Source organism: Cinclus cinclus, chromosome 6, assembly GCF_963662255.1.
Source record: "Cinclus cinclus chromosome 6, bCinCin1.1, whole genome shotgun sequence".
In the NCBI taxonomy this organism is placed as follows: domain Eukaryota; kingdom Metazoa; phylum Chordata; class Aves; order Passeriformes; family Cinclidae; genus Cinclus; species Cinclus cinclus.
The window spans coordinates 42,226,920-42,252,627 of NC_085051.1; the positions used below are offsets into that span (position 1 = coordinate 42,226,920).

The 25,708-nt window shown below is 38.0% G+C and overlaps 1 protein-coding gene across 11 annotated transcripts in view; it reads left to right on the plus strand.

Moving 5' to 3' along the window:
- Positions 1 to 25,708, plus strand: part of NRXN3 (neurexin 3) — a 900,390-nt gene that overhangs the window by 841,739 nt on the left and 32,943 nt on the right. For 8 of the 11 annotated variants that reach the window (XM_062495267.1, XM_062495265.1, XM_062495266.1 and 5 more), the window contains one exon: positions 22,863 to 22,938. In XM_062495267.1, the coding sequence (XP_062351251.1) occupies positions 22,863 to 22,938 (76 nt within the window). Of the gene's footprint in view, positions 1 to 22,862; positions 22,948 to 25,708 lie in introns of all 11 variants that reach the window. The other 3 variants (XM_062495263.1, XM_062495270.1, XM_062495274.1) reach the window with 1 other exon arrangement.

The following is a 25,708-nucleotide window of genomic DNA, read 5'->3' on the forward strand; positions in this document are numbered from 1 at the left end:
TAGATCTGTGAATGAAAAAGCTTTCTAGAAATCAGACTCTATTTTTTTTCCCTGATATGAAGAGACACAGTTATTTAATCAATCAACTTGACTTTTGCCTGAAAAAAAGATTGAGTAAGGCACTGCTGTCCCACACCACCAGTAACATTGCAGTAAAGATCTCTAATAAATCTTTGTCTTTTGCTCTGCTCCACCATCCTCTTGCCCAAGCAAAGGCCACCAGTGACAAAGCAAAGTGAGACAAAGAGATGCCTTAGTATATAGGCAAATTACTGAACTGCAACTAGGGATATCTTCTACGACATTAGCATGGTTTTCACACACGTCCTGCCATGTTAATTGAAAGATCTTTAATTTACATGTGGGAATTATCTCATTGACTCTCTTTCATGAACCCTCTTTATAATTATGCAAATGGTCCAGCACAAGGGAGAAACAAGTCATTTTATTAACTTCAAAAGCAGTGTATTTAAAATAAAGAAGATGACAAAACTTGCTGATGATTTACCAAGCTCTAACAATGCCAGGAAATGTATGTTTAGCCTCTTTAGCAACTGAAGACATCTAATTTATTGCAGATATTGCCTAGATACTTTGCAGATATAAAGGCATTGAATGGTCATCCATTACGCAACCCCATACTGATGCTTTGTCTCCCATCTGATCAAGGTTTCTTCTTAGCATCCCTCCAAGGACAGTCAGCATGGCTTACTGTCAAGAGGATACACTTCATATTCCAAAACAAGCCAATCACTTCATTCAGAGCTGGCTCTCCTCCAGCTTGTTTCTGTGAATTATAGTTTGGCTTGAGTAGCTGTTTCAGCAGCTATCCAAGAGTCTAGCTGGGAATCACAGTCAGTATGTCATCTTCTAAGACCTAATACCTTTTCTTTTTCTGTTATTTATTTTTTCCTGGAAACAACCACATATGAGTTTGGGATTTGAGAGTTTGTTCAAAAAAAAAAAAAAAAGAGAAAAGAAAAATTTCTTTGTCATGTGGTATTTTGAGTACTCCTACCAAAGAGTGCTTTGAAGTATTAGTTTCAACATTTTCAGTCTCATGTAGAGGCTATGGAGAAAATGTCTCTCATCTACAACAGTGCACATCTTATGCTTGACATTATGCAAGAGCAGAGTGCAGAAATCAGAGAATTGTTTAGGTTGAAAAAGACCTCTAAGATCAAATCCAACCATTAACTTTGCACCAGTGTGTTCACACTGGAGCAGTGTGGAGCTATTCTCACAAATTATGTGGTAAGATTCTGTATAAGGTTGGACAAGTTAATTTGCATGGCATTCACTGATTTCAGATGTTGAAACTGAGGATGGGACGAGTTGGTGGTGAGCACATTCCTATGTGTGGGCTTTGACTCTTAGGGAGTTTCACTCATGGTTTCAGTATACTGTACACCCAAAACCCCCAATGTCCCATTGTATCACTTTAATGGGAAAAGTTTACAGAATGAGAAACCACATATGTCTATATTTTGCTTTTGGTACATCCTATAATATATTATTTTTTTAGTTTACTTTGCCATTTATTATAGGGGATACATGAGTCTGTAGTTAAACTTCCATAGTTTAATCTCTTTATATTGATAAAGTATTCAACCATCTACATTCGCACACCTCCCTTTATCATTACATAGTGCTAATTCCTTTCCCTCCAGCCCAGATTAACTTGGTCATGACACTCAGACTCTAGGATAAGATACATTTGTGCTCGCTTGAGAGAACTAACCCAGCTGCAATAATGCTGCAAAAAAATTTATGTGTAATGTGGTACAATGAAAATGCCTGGCCTGGTGATGCAGAACTCGTTTTAACTTCTCCCCAGCAATGAGCTCTCAGCAGGGCACATCCACCTCATTGTAGGAACTCCAGATTGCAGCATGAGGTGTCATACCCTAGGTGATGAACTCATCATTTTTCACTTCTTTCTCTTCATGAATTCCCAAAGACAATCCTCATTTAAAAAAAACCCAAATCATCCTGTCTTTCCTTGCTCATTCTTCCCCTCCCCTCTTTTTTTGTTTTTATTGTCATTTTATTCTGATTTTTCTAATCCCCTTTCCTTGTTAGGCAAAAAGGAAAAAAATCTGCTGAGAAATGTATTTTCCCTTCAGGGTGATGCAGACTTCAAAAGAAAAATCAGTCACTTCAAGAGGAGGAGAAAAAGTTTAATCATCAAGAGCAGTAATTACTTTCTAAATATTAGCATGGCAGATAAGGAGAGCAGAATTGAAATGGAACATGGGGCTTTCTCACTTATTCATTATATTTGATTTCTAAGTTTGGAATTTCTAAGGACTTAGTCTGTATTGCATCTCCATAATGTAGTTATTATAACTGATAACATATCAAGAAAGTTATGAGTTTGTCTTTGTGTTTCTTCAGAGATAAAAGATGGCAATTTGAAAAGTAGCTGCCTTTTTTTCTCAGCTTGATCTCTTTACCTCCTTCTGTGCTCAAGCAAGGCACAATTTTTTTTCCAGACATTTTGTAGATGGTCTGAATTGAATTTGTTCAATAGTATTTTGGGCTGATCCTTAAACGTCATTGCATTTAAGCCACTGGAAATCCCTCCCTTAAGAACTGGTGTCAGATTTTTTGGTAGTCTCTGAATGTCAACTGAGTTAAAACTGGTAGCAAACCTGGTCTACTATCTGACAGAACATTATTATCTGTATTCCTTTACTTGTGAAAGTAAAGAATTTGTAAACATCTTCACACAAACATGCCAGAATTTTACTACAGCAGAAATTTTCTTTGAAGTATTTTATTTTAAAAAATCAAGTTTGTTCAGTGCTGTTTCAGAGCATATCTGCTCACATTATGGAATGACTGGAAGGACTTGAAACTGGTACAGAGAAAGTTTTGAGGGACAAATTGTGAATTGGGAATCAGTCTCAGTAAAAGAAATATTTCACAATTTAGCTTCTTTTGCTTGCATACTGAAAGAATAAAGTAGAGATGCTTGCTCTTTGAAAGTATGTTGTGTTTCCAAAGAGGAGTCTGGAATAGGATACTATTTATTTTAACGAAAGGGTTGCATGGCCCAAAATGGCTGATACCCAACTGTCAATAAGCTACAGCGGGAAGTTAGAAAAGGGTTTCTATCCAAAATAGGAATCATCTGGAGGAAAAGGTCCAGAAGAGTAAATTTGTTCATGGCTTTATTTGATGTAGAACTAAAGTAGCTAAGTATTGGCTTCTGCACATTTACAGGTTCCTTCTTGTTTTTCTGTGATTTGTGGACCTGATGAGCCATTTTGGTACTGTACTAATGACAGTATGATAGAGATGCTAGACCACTGCTGTCTCAGCTCTGCTGAGCTCCAGTGTGGACAGCTGTCAGCATTTTGGTGGCACAGCTGAGCAGAAAGCTTTTGCAACTTACTGATAAACATACAAGACCTCTTGATGATTTGGATAATCACATCCTATGAGGTCAAATTACCCCACTGATCAGATAGAGTCAACCATTCCACTTAAAGTGAAAATTGTCTTTCTGAACCAGAGAAGTAATCAACTGTAAGGAAGAGAGGAGACTTTCCCTAAATGCAACACCCCACTATGTGGCTGTTGGTTGGGTTGAAGTGATAGGCAATCCTATTTTTACTAAATAAGAAAGTACTTTATATTCAGGTTTCAGTGAGTTTATAGCTCAGCTTCTGAAGGCTAGAAGGAGCAGAAGAAAAATCCTCAACTCTTCAAAGATATCCCTTGAGGCAAAACTGAATACTGACATTGGCTGTTAGAGAAATTCATTTAAAATTATCAGTTGGATTTGCTAGTACAGCTGGATGTCTTGTTCATTAGTATTTGGAGGTGAAGCTTTGGAGGAGAATTTTGGAGCAATTGGGAATTCAACAAGTGTTGGTCTTCATGGCTCCTTTCCTGCTGGGGTGGGTGAGAGAATAAGGTGCTTGAAGTTTTATCTTTTGGGAAGTAAGGATGATGTTTGAGATAGTTCAAACTATATCAAAAACTCCAAGGTTATCTGGGACTTGGCTAGTCACATTACATGAGAAAAAATTATCTCAATCATTAAGTAAAGATTAAGCAATGTACTTTAAGTTAAAAATACACTTAAATGTTATGTAAAGCAAAGGCCCCTAAAAAGGAGAAAACAACGAGGTATCTTGGTAACTCTAGTTACACAAAAAGTAAGCTCAGGGAGCTGGTTCTGTGACCCTCAGCTGTAGAGTTTGTGGTTAAAAATAGAGAGGGAGAGGTGATAGGCAAGATACTGGACACAGAACAGTTCATTAAATTATTTCTACTTAGACTCAGAAATGGGACAAAAAAGGTAATATGAAATTAAGCACTTTATTATTATGGGTCAGATTTCACCATATGCTACTTACTCATAAATTTATTCTGATCACTTTATTCCTTAAAGAAATCGCAACAGTGAATAGTTTCTGACCTTAAAATCTGGGGCTTTTTTGAGAATGTTCCTTGTGTTGGGGAGCCCTCTACTCACTTCAATCTGATGAGGTTCACTGCAGGTGAGAAAAGGATGAAGGGGAGGACAGTGCAGTGCAGGTTTAAGGTACTTCCTTCCCTGAACCAGTGTGCAGTCAGAAAACCCCCAATGTATAATGCTGCTGCTGTGCACATGCAAGACAAAACTCCTGTCACCTTCTCCCCAGATCTAGAATGGGGCTCTGGATACCCAGGGGGATAAAACTACCCCACTCTGTAGGTAATGAATAATTTCTTGTGTTTTCTTGTGTGGGATCCAGCTGTGCAAACGTTGGTTTGAATTAGATGAGTGTAATGTACTGTACAGTGATTAAGGATATACAAGCTACACTTGCAAACAGGAGAAAGACGTTGCTCTCTCTGCAGGGTAAAATACTGAAACAGGCATTATTTTGTACTCAGTCTACCAGTGACATTTTAATTTATGAGCTAAGAATGCAATGATTGCTGGCTGCAAAAATTGATTTGGTGTTCATCTGATTCAACCCATGTCAAGAGTTTGAAAGTAATTATGATAGTGGAGCTGATAGGCAGGCAATTACATTTTTGTTCTCTCTTTTTTTCTTTTTTTTTTTTTTTTCCCTGAAGTTGTTCTTCTCAGAAGGCCCTAGAAGCATAAGTATAATCTTTGGTAATGTTATTTTGTAGACTCTTAAGGTATAATCTCAGTTAATGTTGCACATGCACTAACTGCATTCCTAAATAAATTTGTTAGCCTCTTTGGAAATCTCCCAGGCTAACCAGATTAAGGAATCCACATTTAGCCAAACAATCTTTTTCTGACCATACTTCCTCTGCACTTTCATTTATCTTGGCCATAAGTGGTATTTCCTAAGGCTGTCCTCTGTCATGCTCTCTGTTCTGTCATGCAAGGAGGGAAGAGGCACTCTCTCCATAGCAGGCTGCAGTCGGGGCACTGCTGGGGGAAGGAGATATTGCAGGTTCTTGTTCCTACACTCCTGATGCAGTGAGAATTTTCCCTGCTTTTAGATATTCAGAAGCAAGGATGTCAAGCCTGGATCCTTTTGTGGGGGCTGCACCCTCCAAAGTGTCCAGTGGGTGCTTTGCTGCCATGCACACACTGAACTTAAATTTAGGTGCAAGTAAAAAAATATTATCTGAAAACTGATACTTTGATAGCATTCTGGTTTTTGAGGTAGTTTTAAAAGGGCATTTGGTGTTGTTCAAGCATAGAACAAAAGCTAATCTTTTAACATCATAACTCACCATAAAAGTGAGCTGTTATTTCCTTGGCAGCTGTACTAAATGTGTTGCTTCTTCACCTAAACAGCAACAAGGTCTCCTTTATCCTGTTTATACTGTAGTATCTAAATAACACAATCTTGATCTGTTTTGAGGCTGTGGGTAAAATCATTATTGTTAAAATTCAGGTAATAGCTGTTGTATCTTCACATATAAGTTTTATGCTTTCTGATAATATGTAATTTAAAGAAATCTTTCCCCTGCAAATTTAAAAGCTTGTTTTTGAGTTACAATCAGTATCTCTGTTGGTAGTAAAGAGCCACTCACTTTTCCTCAGTGTCTGAAAGAAGAAGGGGTGGCAGAGAAAAAGAGGAGTAATGTTGAAAGTAGAGGACCAAAGCTTCTTAGCTTTAGTAATACTGCATGGGAGGGAGAGGCACAGTAGGAGCAGAAAGACTTTGACAGCTTTGGGCTGAAGGTGGAAACAGTGAGTGGGAAATGGAGACTACAGTCTAGAAAACAAATCATAGCACAAGGAGAGGTGTAATTGAAGTCTGTGAAAGGTATCTGTCTCCCTTCCAAACTTGTCAATTATCCTTTTATTTCATTCATTCACTCCTGGTATATTTTTCTTTTTTTGCTGAAGTAGATGAGAAATTATATTTACTTCAAATCAATGGCAAGGTATAGAAAGAATTGTATAGTAGTTGTGTTTTCATTTATGTCTTTTATGTTCACATCCTATGCAGGATTTAAAGCAACTATACGTGTAGAAAATTCTAAATTATATACTTTCAGGTCAATGATTTCTCTTGCTTTTTGCAGAGATTTGCCTTATGGTATCTGGTTGATTGGCCTCACAAGAGTCAATAGCTTCTCCCCCAAGTTTCTGAACATTGCATTTCACATAGAACCAGATTCTGTGGTTCCTTGGTTCTGTAGTCATAGGATTTATTAGTCTGTATTCTCTTTGACCTTGCTAACTTTAAACCAGAGCAGTTTCCTTAAAAGTGTTTCATTACTGATCCCCAGTGGACAATAGAGTCCACACCAGGGTGAAATGTCATGCTCATCCAAAATGATACAAATGGTTTGAAGAGAAAGGTTATTTGGGGCAAACATATGCCATACTTTTTCCATTTTCAACTGTCTTTTGGGCTACAAAGTGCAGCTGCATGTGATTTTCTTTAAAACTCAGGTCTATTCTCATATTCTAATTTTATTCAGGCAGCATTTTGACATTATATTTAAGCCTAATTCACTTTACAACATGCATGGTATTAAAAACCATTTACCATCAAAAAGAGATAAGGAAGCAAGTTGGAGCAGATTCTACAGTGTGTCCTCACTTCTGGAATGTATAATACATTCCTCATTTCTATTTATGATACTGTGTCTTCTGTCTGTTACTGATCTTGTGTGGATTGCTCCAGTCCATTTTAAATGATTGCACATTACAGTGCTCTCCTGCCTCCTGACTCTGTGAACCTGACAGACATTCCTGGAGCTTACTCAGGTGCCTTCTGTGACCTCAGAAAGGTGTCAGCTTGTTGGACTTAGAATGACTGAGAAATGCAGCATCCTCTTAAAAACTTTATTTCTTCTTTGTAGCTCACACTCCATACACAGTTTAACAGATGGCATTCTGAAGCACCTCAGGAATCAATAAATCCCTTCTGATATAGGGCCTTGAATTCAAAAATGTCAGAAACTGAGGCCAGAACAGAAAAAAATGCATTATTTTGTACTGATTTATATATCTTTTTAACCACACGGAACATTGAAAATTAGTTTGTGCGCTAAAAATTTGCCAGATTTGCTTACTTTTGGACATGTATTTGCATTCAAGAAGGCAAAACAAAATTTAGAAAAAAATTAGAAAATCTAGAAATTGTTAGAGGAAAAAATCTAAACTAAAATTGTGCAACTATGCAAATCTGTGTTGTGCCTTGCCGTCTGCATTGCACTGACTTTTGGCCATCAGCTCTCAAAAACTGATCGATGACAAATAAAAAAGCTACAGGATATGCAATGGTTTCCACATGAGGAGAGGTTAAATAGGCAGACATTCTTCATGATGAAAAATTGGTAACCAAATGGTGATAAGAGGTTTTTAAAATCAAAATGGATCAGAGAAATTGTGACTAGGCAATGACTGCTCACAGTTTCTCATGAAACAAAGATTGAGGAGTGAAATAAGGTAGAAGCAGGCTGAGATCAAACAGGAGGAAGTGCTTTTATACAAAATGTGGAACTCACTGCCATATGATATTATAGAAGAAAAACATAAATAGATTTTAAAAGCTAGTATGTCAGCATGTGGTCGAAAAGCCCATTAAGAACCATGAAATACAAAATCTATGCAGCACAGAGTTGCAGGTATAACCACTTCCTAACTGATGCTTGCCACTCCAACTAGCATATGTGAGAGAAAAGTACTTCTGCAGGTTTCTCTTGTGTTTATGCTTTATCTGTCAGCAAAGATAAATGTCTAATGCCAGCGGCAGGAGTCAAGGCTTTAGTGGAGTTTGAGCTAGCATGACTGCACTCCTGCTCTGGTTTTACATGTTCTTATAACACGGTCATTATAAGTATATATCTGCATTTGAAGCTCTTACATCTGTCACTTAGTATGGACAGTCACCAGACATACCTTCAGGCATTTTAAAGAGCCTGAAAGAAGCAAAAATTAAATATGAGACACATAACTAGATAAATCAAGGAGGCAGTGAACCTCCAGCTCCTTATAAAATTCACAATGCAGGAATTCCCTTCTAAATGGGAAGTCCTTTGTCTGTAAATTGCATCAATATTTCATTAATTAAATTAATTTTTCTTTCTGTGTTCCTTTTGTTTTGTGTAATTAGGATATAGTCATTTACAGCCAAACCTCTGTTCAGCTGCTATGAAATATTCATTTCCAGTTGCAGCTGATAATGAAACAGTATCCTGCAGCCCATTCAAACTGTTGCAAGGTGAGGCAAATTACCAAAGGGAAGGGAATAAATTCATTTAAAAAGAAATGAACTTAAATATGTTCTGTACAAAGTGGTTTCAGGCAAAGGAAAAGGCTGCCAGCTAAAATGCAATTTATGGAATACATTGGCAAGAAGGTGGGAAACCAGTGAATAGAACTTAATGAGTTGACAGCTGTCAAGCGCTCCATGGTGTCAAATTGTAGCATTTGTTTCAATCAATTGCACATTCTGGGTAAGTGGGAGACTTAGGTGAAAGGGATATCCTGGGACCAGCCAGGTAATTTGTTCCAGTACCTATGAGGTGCTAAGATTCAAAGCTGCCTGGTAGAGAGGTTACAGAGCTTTACTCTGCACCTGATGGAAAAGCTGTGCTGAAAGAAGTTTCGTGTTCTGATGGGATGAGTACTGGTGGTCCACCATGGCAGGGTTCTTTTTCTGAGGGTCGTTTCCTTTGGTGTTAAACTCTGCTGCCATTTACTTCTATAGACGTACACTGCAGGCTTTCCCCACTGATGAGAAGAATTTGCAAGAAATTCCTATCTGCAGGAACTTCAGTTTGTAGGAACTGTGCAGTCACCTACAATATTTTATTTCGTTTCAGAAACATTAAAGAGAGCAGAAGGTCTCTTATGTCCTTCCTACCTCAGCCCTGCATAGCAGTTTGTTCCAGTCCATACGGGAGTTCCATTTTGACAGTGTGAGCTTTTCTGCTCACAAAAGATAAAGAACTGGATACAATCAGGGTAGGCTGCCCAGGGAAGTGGTTGACTCACCATACCTGAAGGTATTTAAAAGATGCATAGATGTGGCACTTAGAGACATGGTTTACTGATGGAATTGGCACTGTTAGGTTAATGGTTGGACTCAGTGAGCTTTAAGATCTTTTCCAACCCAAACAATTCTGTAAGGTTTATTCAGATGCTTTATAGAGCACTGTCTTCAAGGTACTGTCAGAGCAACTTATAAACATTTGCTTCCAAGAGATACATGTGTATCTTCATTATCTTAAAAATTCAGCTATGGTATGCTGACACGTTAACAGCCCTGTAAAAGGTCATTGCAAATCAGTGGCAGAGACACCCTGGCACTCTGTGTAATTCCACAGTTGTGTAAAATGGGCAGTCATACAGTGAAAATAATGGACCCCTCTGACCTGGGATTTCTGAATCAAAAGAAATCTCACTGACTGCAGTCTTTTACTTGCAAATTCCTGACTTAAGTTATATGCCTGCTAATAACTGTGAGACAGTTAATAGCAGCTGCTAATAATTGGGGCCAATTATAGGATTCTTTAGAAACATTTCTGCCATTCTGAAGCATTTCAGAGGAATACAGTGCCATACTCTGGAGTTCTGACAACTTCACTGCGTGTCCCACAGTGCAGAAAAGCACGTGCTTTGATTTTACATGCTGTTGCCAGTCAAAATCCTGACATGGACATAACTATGCCAGTTATTGTCAGGTTAGTTTTAAACACTCTTTGGTGGTATAACTCTGCTGGCAGAAAGTCTTCTCCAATTAACATTGCTGGATCTAAAAGGAGCAGCTCTACCAACCTGGATATGCCCTCATGTCAGTAATCTCTTTAGTGTGAGTGGGGCCTACATCTGAAACCTCAGAGGCACTACCTTTTAAATTCACTGGTTATTATGACTTGTTTCTGGCTGGTACAAGTGAAGCTACAATACTGACACCATTGAAAAGGGAATTTTAAGGGAAACTGAACTTGTTTCCTCCCAGGAGACACCAGGCTGTGGGTGTTATAGCAATGGAAGATGGCATTTTTTCTTAGAACAAAAGTTCTGATTTTTTCTGCTTTTTTAAAATGCTTATGAAAAAGCAGCAACTGATGTGGCAAGAAACCTAAGCATAAGCTTTTGTCTGTCTGTTCAGGGACTGGAATATCTTTAATATGGGGACTCTTGCTCCATTTTGGCTCCATCCTGGTCAAGCTGTTCTTTTCTATGCCTTGCTAAGACTAAGATTAAATCCTCCATGGGCTAAAACTTGTCCATAGTCGGAAGATCCGGGTATTTCTTTGTATTATTAAAGGCTTTTAATGGGCATTGTATTAAAATGGCATAACTTTTTTTGTGATTTCCACTGTTGTTAACACTATTATTAGAATAGATGAGAGGAAAATTTTCTCAGAGTTCTGCTTTCAACTGGTAAGTGTCTCATTCAAATTCTTTACACTGAAGCTTCTTCATTTCATAGTGGGCATGAATTTCATGCTATCTTTCAGTCCCTACAAGAAGTTATTCATGTCAAAAATGCAACATTGCCACAAAACTTACTTGAGAAGCAAGTTTACTGACAGTGAAAGAAGTATTCTTATGGATTTAGAGCTTCAAATCCTCTCTCCTTCTGACAGTGTTCCTTTGGATACTTGTTTCCTAGTGTCTCCCAAATTACACCGTGGAAATCTGAAGGGCACAAGGAAGAACCTTGTAGTACTTGATGCCTTTATAGACAGACGTGCAGAGAAAAAGAAAGCCTCTTCACCATGTGTGGAGTTGTTTTCCTTTAAGCAGGTAGAATATAAGTGATGTCAGTTGGTTCTTGATGGTGTTAAAAGCCTGAATTCCTTTGTCTAGCTCTCTGCTCAGTAAGTGCATTCCAGCTGAGCATCTGCAGAGCCATTAAAGCTAACTTTGTTCCTTTTTTCCGTTTTACACAAACACAAAAGATTGATTTGTCTTTACTGCAGTTAATCAAACTCACAACAAAACTAAATAAATAAGCAAGGAAAATGGCCTTCTTATCCTTCACAGGGCAAATGTTCTGATTAGGCAGGGGCTGCTGGGAAACCCAGCAGCGATAAGTGTTTATCAGGCTTGTTGTGCATGGGAGTCTGCCTCACCTAACAGCAAAATTTCCTTGCATAACAACCATTTGCAGCTTGGACCACTTCGCATGCCATTTAAGTGAAGTTCACTTCAGATTTAATGCTCAGGAGCCATTTGTCGTGTTCCACTGTTCATGAGATTGAAGTTTACCTGGTTTCATCAGTACTTGATTGACCAAGTATGTTTTTCAAGGTGAAGGGTATATGTTTGATGGGAGTCGATCTCTTTCCTTGTAAAAGTTATTATTAGACAAATTTCTGGCTCTAACTTTCTTAAGTTTTCCCCCATGATCCCTGGTGGTGGTGATGATTTAATTTCCCTGTTTACTCTTTTGTTACATGTTTTTTGCTAACATGTGGTGTTAAGTCAGTTCCCTGTCCTTCCAGTAAAGATGTTAGTTTACTCATATTTCAAAAGGAAAAAGCATGGTAATGATAGAATACCATGATTTTTAAGCATTAGTTATTTGGCAGTTGTATTTCTGGGTGAAATATTGTCTAGAACCATTTAACTTAACTTTTATTAGATCTTACCATGATAATGTATGTTAACAGGTTAATGGTATTATATACCTTTTGTTGATTAAACAGATGTCTCTGTACTAGTGCTGGCAATCATTTACAAGCTATATTAAGAGAGGAAGGATGAACCACTTTTTTGACATTTGTGTTTAAAAACTTCTTGTTGGTTATAAATTAAAAATATTCGTAGCCTTTTTTAGCAAGTATGTTGTATATGTGCCTACATATAGGTATTTAGTGGCTGTTTTCCTTTGTTAAATGTTATACTCTCTAACGTTATTCAGGGAGCATTTCTAGGTGCTGATTGGTACCTAGTGGGCCAGGATTTAGTCTGCATTTATTTATTCTACGTTATGTTTATTCTGCATTTAAATGTGTGGGAACTGCCTTCCCCTTGTGAGCTAATGTGTGAATCCTGTGAGTAACAGTATTTAAATGCCATTTTCTAAGTGTGGGTTAATGTTTGGAGAGCAAGAGGAATATTTGTCTGGCAAGAATAGTCTAGCGCATTAATGTAAATATTCAAAGATCGTTGTTTATCTTATTGCACTCAGAGGTACTTATAATAATTGCAGAAGTTGTTTTAAGGCACATTTATTCAGAGTGATTGCATTTATTGTTACTTTATGAATAACACACCCTGTCACATTAGATTTTAAGTGCCACAGTTTGGACCGTACCAGGGTATTTTCTCCTTTATGAATTTTACAGTTGCGTGTGCAAACCATTTGTGGTTGATATAATAATGAGTAAGAGAAATTAAGAGAGAAGCAGGGGAGGAGGTAAAGAATTCCCCAGTTTAAAAAAAAAAAAAAAAAATATAATGGGCAACTAGTGTGCAACCCTAGGGCTGACTTGCCCATCACTTCCCATTGGATGCTGGCAGGATTGCTGTGGCTGGTGCTGCTTGGAGCAGCCAGGGCACAGCGACTGCCCCTCCACCAGCACTCACTGGCCTGCTGTAGATCGGGTATCAGGCTGCACTGCCATCACTGTTTAAGATGTGAACTCACTTCTCTTTTCTCCAGGGAATGATGTCTGCTGGGAGAAGATCTCCTGTATCTTTAATTTCTCATTAAGACTCATTTGCAAGAGATTATGAGATCCCAGCAGTAGGTGCTAAAGCAATAGGACAACTGATTTAATAGAAACAGTACTTGTATGGTTTTATTAAGTGATCACATAAGTAGAAATGCCAGTTAAATTGCATGTGTGACTACCCCTTTTCTACATAGTAACTGTACTTTACAGATTTGTTCCTTTTGAATCATGTGTTAGGGGGGAGTGTAAAATGGTGTGCAGATTTTGAGGCTTAAGAGATTGTCATTAAAGCTACTGTGCTGCGCTTAGTTATTTATTTCTTGCTCAGAGTGATCCAATCAATAACAGAACAAAATCAAATACATCTCCCTCCCCTCTGAGGAAAAAAAGACAAGCTAAATAAAGATGTCCAGGAGAAAATGCCAGCAAACGACATATTGATTTCCAGCAAAGGAGCAAAGTGTAAATGAAAAATATTCTTCTGACACAGTTATTAAGTGCCAGCTAGCACGCAAAGAAAAACCCATTTACTCTTACTAGAGGCTGAGTCTTCAAAGGGCAGCTGATTCATCTCAGATCATTTGAGTCTCTAACTTTCTGAAACATAGGCTTCCCTTTACTAAATGTAACGGAGTTTTCTGTATTTAGGCTTTGCTTTGGGAATGTAAAATATTTGCTAAAATTCTGATTGTATGCCTAGCAAGCAGAGAAGCTGTTTTCTCCCCATTTTGTGGCAATATAAACAGAAGCATAAGGAAAGGGGGCAATTTTGCTGATGTCAGACAGTGAATTTATTGCAATATATTACAATATCAGGAAAACAAAATGAAGTGACGTGGGCTCTGATTCAATGTCCTTGGCAATTTGAACTGGGGCAATTAAAAAGTTACTGCATCCCAGTGATCTGCCCTGCCCTTCTGCTGGTGAAGTATGTAACATTTTATTTTTAAGCAAGTGTAGTTTATAGCCAGCATATTAATAAAATTATTTCTGTGGCAATTTAAGATTAGAATTTGCACCTAGGGGACTAAAGCCCACCCCAGCAGAATACTAAATTCTGTCAATAATCTGGCTTTTTCTTCCATATCTATAAGAATCTTCAGATTCTGCTTCCTGTGTCCTTCTTTAAGCAGATGTTGAGCAGGAAGTTGAAGTTTATGCTGCCCTGTGTGTTTAGTTGGTTTTTGGTTCTTTTGAGTAGGATGATGGCATAGAGGAGAATCTGAATCTGTTTTCAGACCATTTCCTAAAAGAATTTTTTTCCATTTGAAGACTTTTGAACAAGGATTGGGAAACATCATTGTGCACATTGATGTGATATTCAGAAGGTCACATTCCTGAGCAGTGTTTGAATTTCAGCAAATTATCCATCCAGCATCTCTCACTGACTTTAGAGTGGGAGTTGTTGCGGGGTCAGCTGTAGTGGCTTGATCTTTAGTATTAAGTTTTTAGTTACTTTAGTTCATGATGGGCACACCTTCTGCACCTTTCTTATGGAATTTTTACCTGCATCACCACCATCTGCATAACTGTGGTTATATAACAGACAACTGATGGTTTCTGTTTCAAGTAACAGTTTATTTCAATAAGAAATAAAAATATAATAGGGAAGGAGCCCAAGCTCCTTCATCAGATTAAAAGTATATTCAGTGTGAATATTCTTCTTGTATGGTTATTCCAAAAGGCTCTGTCTTCATCATCACAACTTTCATTTTCAAGGTACTTCTTTGGAAGAAGGAAAATTCACATGGAAAGGAGAAATTGGTTGATAAGAGGGGAGAAATAGTCTGTTCTCACACCAAAGCTGTATCTTTCGTATTAAAACCAAGAAATGGTATTTTACAGCCCAGTTCAAAGCTCTTGCAAATCTTGATGGCTACATTGAATAGTCTGGAAAAGATTTGCCAGTTGACACTTTCCTACTTCAAGACAATAAGAGCCTGTTCTGTTAGGAAAGAAGTAGAAAAGCAAGTGGCTCTGTGGGCATATGCAATCAATAAGCAACCAATCTAGATTCATGGAAATGAAATTTTATTTATTTATTTAGCTCCTAAATAGTATGTAATTTCTTCAGGCCAAGAAATGAATTGAAAGGATTTAGGAGGATTTTCTTATCAGCAGAACACCATGAAGAATTGCATTCTTTATGCTTTTGGGAAGGTACATTGAAGTTGGGTTAAGCTGCTGTGGTTCAATACTTCTCTTTCCCTTGTCAGGGTGCCTTGAACAACAGATAAATTAATCCTCCCCACTTTCCTTTCTCCCCTCTTTGCCCTCCCTTCTCTTTCTCTCTCTGTTCACACTGCCTCACAACATCATCACCCTTCCCACTGCCAGCAGACAGAGACAAAAGGCGGAAACGTAATTTTTCCCTGTTGACTTTCCACAGCTCAGGCACAGAACAAAGTCTCTGAAATTTGGCATCAAACCTGGTCCAGAAGAGTCAGATTTTACAGTCTTAATGAACTATTGATTTTAGTGAGACAGGCTTTTGGCTTTCAAAGGAATAATTCAAGCTTTCAAAGCTCTTTTTAATCATGACTGCCCATGAATCTAGATTGACATACAGTTGGGAAGATTATTTTTTGCTTTCTCTTTCTTAACTGCCTAGCTCCTTAATCTGTTGTCTGCCATAGTAGTGGACAAATGGCTGATTTTGTTGAGGGGTAGCTCTCTCATGATCCCTACTTAAGGCTATAATTTGACAGCAAATCAGCTTTTCTATCCAGCCAGGAACATGCAGCCAGGAGAAGCACTTTTGCTGGGCTCCTGTTGAAGGGTAGCCTCTTGGTAGATAACACACCAGCCCCAGTGACAGGACCCAAGGGAATGGCCTGAAGTGTCAGGGGATATTTAGGTTGGCTATCAGGAAGAGGTTCTTCACCCAGAGGGTGGTTGGTTGGGCACTAGAACAGGCTCCCCAGGGAAGTGGTTACAGAAGCAAGGCTGAGAGAGTTCAAGAAGTGTTTGGACAATGATCTTGGGCACATGATGTGATCCTTGGGGCTGTCCTATGTGTGGGGCCAGGAGCTGGACTTTGATGATCCTTGTGGGTCCCTTCCAATTCAGAAGATTCTGCGATTCTGTCTCTAAGCACAGCTAACTGAAAGGCTGTGCTGGATAGCTTTGGTGCCTGCTTTGCAGTTACGGAGAGAAATGTGTAATGTGTTTATATTACTATGTGATGGAGAGGATGAAAATATGGACTTGATTTAGAGTGAATTAGATTGGACTGAAAATAGATGGAGCAAGCTCCTCCCCATTAGGGTATATATACTAATGGTTGATACCTGGATGGCTTAGGCAACTGCTTGACCTCAGTGCTAATGGTTTCTGCTATTTCTTTGAGACTTCTCCATAGTTGGTAAAGATCACTACTGATTTTTTTTTTGTGAAAATAGCACTTTTTACCCCTTTATTTTATCATTTTTGAAGCACTCTAAGTAGTTCATCATTCTTCCTGATGTCCTTTTGTAACACCTGTAAAAATTTATCATACCTTAAGTCCTTGTGAAGTCAAGTTCTGATGTTTAGTTTTACTAAGCCTGTCTCATTCATACATCTCCCAAGTTCTTTCCTCTTTTCAGCGGCTCTTCTCTGAATGGACTAAAATTACTACTAATCTTTTGGTACTGAATTGTCCAACACTAAATTTTTGAGCCATTTTCTCTTGCTGAAATTTGTTGCAGTCTGGTTGAAATCAATGCTAATTTAAGCAAACAGAGGATTTGGTCCTCTTGCATCTGTATTTACCTCAAAAGAGCTATATGAAGAAAAATTATTAGTTTCATGTTCTTTGATGCATTGCCTCTGCAGAGGCAGACACAACCTCAGCATTAGTATGTGGGCATGCGAATGTGGCTGTGTGTGTCCCATGATAAGAAAATACAAGTTGTTCTATCCAATAATGAGATGGAGAAGATTAGCAAAAGACAAGAGACTCACAACTCACCTTAAAAGTTTATACAGTCCCAAACTGCAGCTTCTTTTGCAATACTTCATTATGATTTTTGCAACATTTCTAATATTTTCCCCTTTGTATGCAGATTATTTCTATGTGTATGTAGTAGTTTGAGTTTGTCCAGACTGAGTCTCTCAGGTCTGCTATACTGTAGTGACCTCCAGGGTATTCTGCAAATAAAGATTAATTAAAAAGTGAGAAACAAATGTAACATGCCGAAAGGACAGACGAAGGATTCTCATTTAATTGAATAGTGTGAACAGAATATGAAAAGTTCTTTAAAACACCCAGTTACCAAAGTACAAAGGGTGGAGATATTCAAGGTAGAAATGGCACCTAATGAGACAGACACTTCATCTGCTATCTTCTTTTGGCAAGAGAGTAAATGCCTTGAGCCTATTCTTTGCCAAGAAACATCCTGGTTCCTAGAACAGCATCACTAACTTTTTGCTATTCTGAAGGGAGCATTTTTATTCTATGCTATTATGCACAGAAGAAAATATGTAGTCCATATTCCATAATGAATTTGAGATCTATAGAAAATATAGCAGTGTGAAAGCAATGGAGGGAGTCAAGCAGTTGTATTTAGGAAAAGTTTGTTGACTTTCAGCTCTGTACATTTTAGCTGTGAAAGGCAAATACAGTGCACAGTTTAATACAACTGTATTTCTCCACTCTAGGGAAGATATTTGTGCCTAGCATTTTGTGATGGTTGTATTTCAAGAAGCACTGTAAATTGTGGATCCTCAGTGGCAAATAGATTTACACTTCCCTCACAACAAAGCATTAAGTGTTGCTTTTCAAATAATGGTGTTGAATTGGAAGTAACATGTATAGTATGCAGAAGAATTTCAAGAAAAAGGCATGTAGGAAAATTGAACCCTACTTTACGGAGTGAAGCAAATGCCATGTGTGTAATTCTGCAGGAATTTGTCTGGGGGTTGAGTTTAGGGGTCCTTGTCTTTTCCTCTAGAAGGGAGAACTCCATAATTCCTGAGTGTGGGGGTTTTTTTATAATTTCATAAAGCTGTTCTGTGACAGAGCTTATTTTATCCGGGATGCTTAATCTTTCTCAAATAGTAGTGTATCCAAACAGCAAGGTGTTAAAAAAAACTTTGGAATTGGGGAACAGAAGATTGAGCATCTGCCATTTTGTGTAGAACAAAGGAGCAAGGGTTAAGGATCTGATACATAAATTAGGACTTTGGGCAGTTTAAAGATTGGACAGAAATGGAGTCATCTTGAACAGGTCTTGCCACACCATGCCAAATTTCCTTGCACTATATATCCCACACCAGTACATACAGTGTAATGAACAAAGATTGTAGAGCCATCACTGTGTCAAGATTGAAGAGGCCCTTAGAGTGAATAATTAGGAGGAGGTGATTACAGAACTAATAATTCATGGAAAGGAATGGGGAGCCAATTCAGTGAAATTGAAAGAATTTGAAGGTAAATATGCCCATAAATCCTCTGGGGTGGACTCAGAGTTTAGCACTTTCTCCTACCCTGGTTTTATTCCAAAGCAATTTCATTAAACACTAGAGAGAGGGAGAGAAAAAATAATAATATAAATGCCATAAAAAATCTTTCAGGGGAAGGAATAAAAAGGGTTCCTGCCAGAGAGAAATTTTATTGAAAGTTATTATAATACCTATCTTTAGTTTTATGGCCTTTAATACAGGCCAAGTAATTTCAAAGCTGGGATTCTTTAAAAATGAAATACATATTTTAAAATAGTATAGTGTGACTTATTATTTTTAATATAGAATTTAGATAATATAGGGAAAGGAAAAATATTTTCTCTCTCATGTTCTTTCCAATGAAAACACAAACATCATTTCCATCAGAGCATATGGAGAAGTTTCATTACTATCCTTTTGCCCATACATAAGAATGTTTAGCATTTACTATCCCTAGATCACTGGGAAGACACTAGAGCATTAATCCACTTACATTCCCTGGGGCCAGTGGGTGAGTAAAATGAGAACATTTCAAAAATGGGGAAAAGGGACTAGAAATTGTGTAGTGTTTTTGCTTACTGCCTCATAGTGAGCTGTTTCTGATGTGAAGAAATTATGTTAGTGGAGAGATTTCCAGGGTCTCTGCTCACTAGCCTTTCCTGTCTTGTGGAAGCAGCAAGTTTAATAAACCAGTGGAAATTCTCAGTTCCAGGGGGGGGTCTTGAAAGGTACCAATTCCTGTCACAAGAAGTAATGGTCTTCTGGATGTTTTCTGGACCCTGTTCCTGTAGTCAGGCATTTGCTGTTCTTTCTCACTGAAATAACTTTATTCCTTTAGGATGATTCAGATGTTTGTATCTGACCAGAAGGAGTGTGGGAAACCAATATGTGGTGGGTCTAGAAAATCAGTTTGTGATGAATTGTGATGGAAAGTACCGAGATTAAAAATACAAGATAAGAAATGGCAAGACAGATTAGTGTACTTATCTTTTCTGTGGTTTCTAGAGATCTCGTTAATGACCTTGACTTTAACACAACTTCTGGAGGCTTGTTTTCTTTTTCTAACCCTTGTTTTTATACACATAAAATCAGCAGGATGGGATAAAGAGAAATCACAAAGAAAAAAGAAAAAACAACAGGAATATGAGGTGAAATAGCATGTAGTAGAGATGGGGATTAATTGATAAAATCATGGGCAGAACCAGTTGTGAAAAAGTGCAAATACAGGTTGGAATTCACAGGGTTGGTGAGTATTGCACTTCACATATTTGCATTTTGTCTGAGTCTGGCTTACCGTGCCCTTCTCTGCTCAGAACCAGCACAAGCTGCAAGAGGATTTTATAGCAGGAAATCTAGTACACATACCAGAGTGCAGCATAAATATGTTGCATGTACTGCCTTAAGCTGCTTATGAGATGGGAAATTGAACAAGAAGAAGAACAAGGGCCAGGCTTCATGGCTTTTCAGGTTGTGGTACAGGGACTTCCCAAACTAGATATAGGGTAAATAATAGCTCTGGAAGGATGTTTTGACCTTCAATTTGGCTGATCACTTCCTAATTGCTCTAAACTTTTATTATCTACCAGTATCCTGTTGCAAGGAGGTGTCCAGTTTAAAAAAAAAAAAAAAAGTCCTCCTTACCTTCCTGGTTTCATATGATGACCCTAATATGCAAGAGGAAAAAATTGTTATAAAGGAAATCCTTATTTTTTCCAAATACTAAATCACATTGTCAATTCAATTGGATTTGATTCCACGTTAATGTTGCATGAAGCCTTTAGATCTGAGTAAGTAAGTGGGCAATCAAATAGGTATAGCAGCTGATAAGTGACAGCAACACACTTTTACAATTTTTATGTTTATTTCCTGTTGGAGCAAATCACCACTGTTTTGCTATGAGGAGTGTGAGTTGTCAGATCTTCAACTAAGAGCAAAATCCACCTGATTTAAATTCAACCTGGAAGTCAAAGCCAATTGCCAGGGTTTTAGCACTGTCTGAGCAAGGTCTTCTAGTAGTGATGGATAGTTTATTCCTTATTCAGAGTGCCATCCTTACCCTTAGACAACTACAGTATAAATCTCCAGTTTCACTAACAACATTTCTCCTGCTTAAAAATTTCTAGCAGTATAGCCTTGTTTACTAACTTGTACTAAATTACTTTACATTGGTGCAATTAAAAACTAATATCTTTTTACCCAAGGACAGCTGCATTTCACTGTTGGAGGGCGTGATCACTATATAAGTTATAAAGTCTCTCAGGATAAATAATACTTTCTAAAATATATGTGACAGAAGCAGAAGAATTGAAAAAAGTAAATTTCTATTTTGTGAATTCTTCCTTTATTGTCTCTTTACTGAGCAGATAAAATTTTAAATCCAGCTTGTCATAAGAGAAATCACCAGGATTTCAACAGAATTCTTCCACTTTCTATGACTGAATTTTTTTTTTTAATTAACTTGACATGTAAGCTAGGAACATATTACCTTCAGTTCCTTTTAATCTTGGCTCCCCGTGGAAGCAAGATTTTAAAAATATTTAATGAAAGTAAGCATGAAACTACTGCAAGATAGCATTCCACAAAACATTGCCAAATGACCGTGCTGTGTATGAATGACTTACATATAAAATACTTCATTACTGTTTTTTTTACAGATACTCTATTTTTATGATTTTTACTTACAACTGGCCTATCCTGTTTTTCTTTCTTGGCTCAATCTAAGCCACTGAAATAAAGACTGGAGGAACATTAGGTTTAATCTGATCTTTCTGACTGACTTCTTGGTTCTCTTTTTCACCCCTTAGCTCAAATACAAACAGAGAGGGGGAGAGCTTCTGGCAGGGGTCAGAAGTATTTCATAGTGCTGGGAGCACAGGAGGTTAAAGAAAAGGCAGAGTCCTCGGAACTCTTTTGTAAAGGGAAGAGGGAACATATTGGAGACAGCCATAGCAGATATAAGAATATGAAGGAGACCTTATTTAAAGCTGGACAGTCTTTTTCAGGAATAAGGATTTGAAAGTCTTGTTGAGATGTGGGATTCCCAGAAACATTCACCTAGAGTACTGAGGTGCAGCTGTCCTGTTCCTGAGTTCTACAGTGCTTGCTGCCTGGTGAGGAGCATGTCAGTTGTTTTGTTTCAGGAGTCATCCCACTGATCCTACTGCTCAGCAGAATAGGCAGCTCTCTGCAAGGAAGAGCTGTTAGGGGAGACAGTTTCATCAGAAGCTGCGGTTGAGCCAATGCTGCTGAGCTGGGGTAATTTTGTATTGTGCACAGGAACATTACAACCTGTGTCCAGAGGCTGCCACAGGCTCTCCCTAATGGTCTGCATTACTAATTCAACTAATTGCAGCAATTACAGGCAGGAGATGCTGCTGGGAAGAGACACCAGTACACGTCTCTCTAACATGCTGCAGCACATGCTGCTCACTAATTAGAGCAGTACACATTCAGAAAGAAAAAAAATTAAAGGAAAAAAAAAAGAAGAAACTATCAAACTATCGCCAACCAGAAACACAAAGGAATGTGGTGAAACCTGTAATGGTTGTGAATGATCACAGTTTGGTGTAACTCTTTCAGAATCAGGCTTTACAGCTGGTCAGTCTAGTTGCATCCACACCCGTGTTACTTTTTAAGCAAGGAGGTGAGGTTGCATGTTGGGCGTACCTGACACATGCAGCAGTTCATCATGCAACAGTGAGTTGCACAGATATTTACTATCTGGGTAAACACCAGATTCCCAGCCCAAGAGGTGCATTAACAGAGCAGGAATTATGTCTGCCACAGAGTGCTGCATCCGGCACAGCAAAGAGTACTGCTGGCTGTGTGAATGATGTGTGTTATCTGTGTCTCCCTTGTATTTTTATTTTGCAGGAGGCATGTTCAGTCTGAACATGCATGGTAAGTCTCTCAGGAAGTGCCTTCTGTCTGGCCCTGCATGATACTGGTACTTAGGGAGGAGCCCAGCCTCCTCCCAGCAGGCACGTCTACAGCGGCTGTTGGAGGGCAGTTTGCCAGCCAAGCAGCTTTGTAGCCCACTGTACTTCATTCAACAGCATCAGTATGATCCACTTGCTGCCCTAAACAACCCAGCAGGTGCACAGCACCTGTGCACATCTGAAATATTCAATAGCACAGGTTAAGCACAGGTTCCTCTGACAGGAGACTCCAACTCAATGGAGGACACATTTACACAGACGAATATGGAGTGCTTGGTACAACTTAAATATTTTAAAAGATACAGTTGTGAAACCTGGGGTTTTTTTCTCTTGGATATGTAGCTGCCTGTGTAATAGCTTCTTGACTTGCAAATGTCTTACTTTTGTTTTCTTTTGTTCCTTTGCTTCACATGCCAGACAACAGATGACATCGTTTCATCAGCTGAATGTTCCAGTGATGATGAAGATTTCATTGACTGTGAGCCCAGTACAGGTAAGTCAGGTCAGTCGTGTTTTGCTTGCTTTCTGATTTCATTTGCAAAAAACAATGCATACATATATTTTATATGTGTGTGAATGTATACATATATAATTATATATGTATATATGTGTGTGTATATGCGTATATATATATACACTCATGTATATATACACTGTATATAAAACAAGAAACTATACAGCCAAGCATCAGATCCCATGGACTTGGCAACAGCAAAACACTGATATGTAGCCACTATTTGGTTTATATAAAGTTGTTTGCATGGAAAGGCAAACTTCCTGAAAGTGATTCCAGCTAATTAATAATTTACATATTTCTAAATTACTTTACTAACACATTAGGAAAAAAATCAATATGGATTGTGACAAATAATGAAGATTTATGAAGTGGAGAGGGTGAACATTTGAAAACAGAAGAGTAACAAAACTGAAATAAAAATCAGATATTAGCAATGTTTGATCTTTCTTAATTACTCTGAAGATGGATGTTAAGGGATACATTTGTCCATGGGATTTTGAGTACAGTTAACATGGTAATGTGGTGATACTAATTTTGTTTCCTGTGACCCCAAAGAAATTGGGGAGCACCAAAACATAGTTTTAATATAACAAAATTAGTAGTAATTCTTGCCTTGTTATCTGCAGTGATGCTTCAAAATGTATCCATTAAAGAGTCAGAAGGACTGGCCATGTGGAACTGACTCAACTTCTCCCTTTCAGATACATTTTGATAAATTGATGGCTTTTCTTTCTGGTGAGATATATTATGTGGTATCCAGCAGGCAACTGCAGTCTACTTTATTTCTTACAGGCTTTTTCAAGTCTTCTTTTTTGAGGTTTGCCATGAGTTAAGCATTTCTATAATAGAGAACAGACATCATCGAATTTCTGTGTACATTTAAAAGAAAAAGATGAAGTTTGGTTAGAATTTTTGTCTTTAAAAATGAAACATATAAATAGTTTGAGGGGGTTCTTTTGTTTGGCTTTGTTTTGTTTGTTTTTGCTTTGTTTTATTTGGGATGATGTTTTATTTTCCTTACAAAAATACCAAGAAAGTATTATAAATGTTCTGTTTCTAATTTCCTGAAGCCATTTGAGTAATATAATAACATGAAAATTCACCCAAGGCTAGTGCTCTCACATTTATTTTCAATTTGTCATGGTGTACCTGCATTTTCAGTAGAACTTGGTCCTGCTGTAACCTGATATTGGCATTATGTTGTAGCTGGGAACTTCCACCTATACTCTTGACTTCCATGTGATGGCAGTGAAGGCAGTGACACAGACTGTGGGTAACAGATAGCTCTGCCTATTTCCAATCTCTTTTTTTCACCGATTTCTGTGAGTTTTTGTATTCCCCATCTGGAAGAAAAGCAGTGCAAATATTACTAGATTGTGAAGTATAAACAATGGGGGTACTGAGAGTTTAAATAAAGGTAGTAATAAAAGGCCAGCACAGTGATTGTAATGAAAGTGAGGCATGAGATTAACAGGACCATGTTGCAAAGACAAAGGTACTGCAACTGATATGCACATGAATGAAGTCACTTCATTAAAGCTTCACTAACATGTGAGGACTTCTTTTTTAAATTTATATTCCGATTGCCATGTATTTCAATTAAAGGACAAAATAATGTCTTTCTCAGACTCCTTCTCTTGTAAATTTTTGTTTCAAAAATCCCAGTAATTTCAGCAGCTAGGAATTGTAACAGCAATATTTTCATCTTGTGCTGTCAGTGGAAAAATCAAAGTTTGAGTAGAAATTTGGTAAACCAGCATGTTTAGCATTAAATTTCATAGTGCTGTACAGCAACATTTCCAGACTAAAAATACCTCCTTCCTGACACAGTTAGAAATCTAATGCTACAAATAGGTACAAACTGGATTTGTAAAATTTTCTTGCTTTTGAAAATCCTGCTAAGCATTACAGTTGGCAGGTATAAGTGCCTACGACGTTTGAATATCTGCTGTGTAAAATAATATGATTCATGGAAAATCTGCTGAAGGTTCTCTCCTAAACTACTAGACATTCCTGCAAATTTCACCCTTATCTTTCATTCCACCCTACTCCTTTTGCGTAGGAAGGTGGGCCACATAAGCCACTGAAGTCTGATTATTTTCTAGGGAATTACACTGAGAATAAAAGTTAGCTTGATTATATGCAAAAATAAGTCTCCCAGATGGTCCTTGCTGATGAAATCTGCACTTCCAGATTTTGAGTTTTCCTACTCAGAGGCGCTGGTGTACAGCATTGACAGAAGGAGGAAGAATCTGCAGGACCTTTTTGCATAAACGTAACTCATTCCGTCATAATAAGAAGGAAAAGTAGCAGGTTTATGGGGCTTCTCATTTTCTTTGTCTTATTGTGTGCATTCTCAGTGCATCCAGTGTCTGCAATACAGACAGTATCAAAACACTCAGCCCATTCTGCTCTGGAGCACTAAAGCAATCTGAGCTGGTTTATCAAAATCCAGTAGTGCTGGCTTGGCTGAGCAGATATGTTTGCCTTTACACTTCACCAGGCACATCAGAATTCTGGCCAAACGCCAAGATCTGGTATTTAAATATGTACATTGTGGAGAGGAAAGATCCAGTTTATCTTGCTTGTGTTTTCTAGTGTGTGGCTTCAGATTTTTTTAAAACTTGTTGTTGGGTTTTTTTTTAATTGCGCTCATCTGAAATTTCTTCATCCTGTTCTGTTGACAGGTCACTGCCTTCTGCCTTGCCTGATCCCTTTCACAGCAGACTGAAAATTAAATTACCTA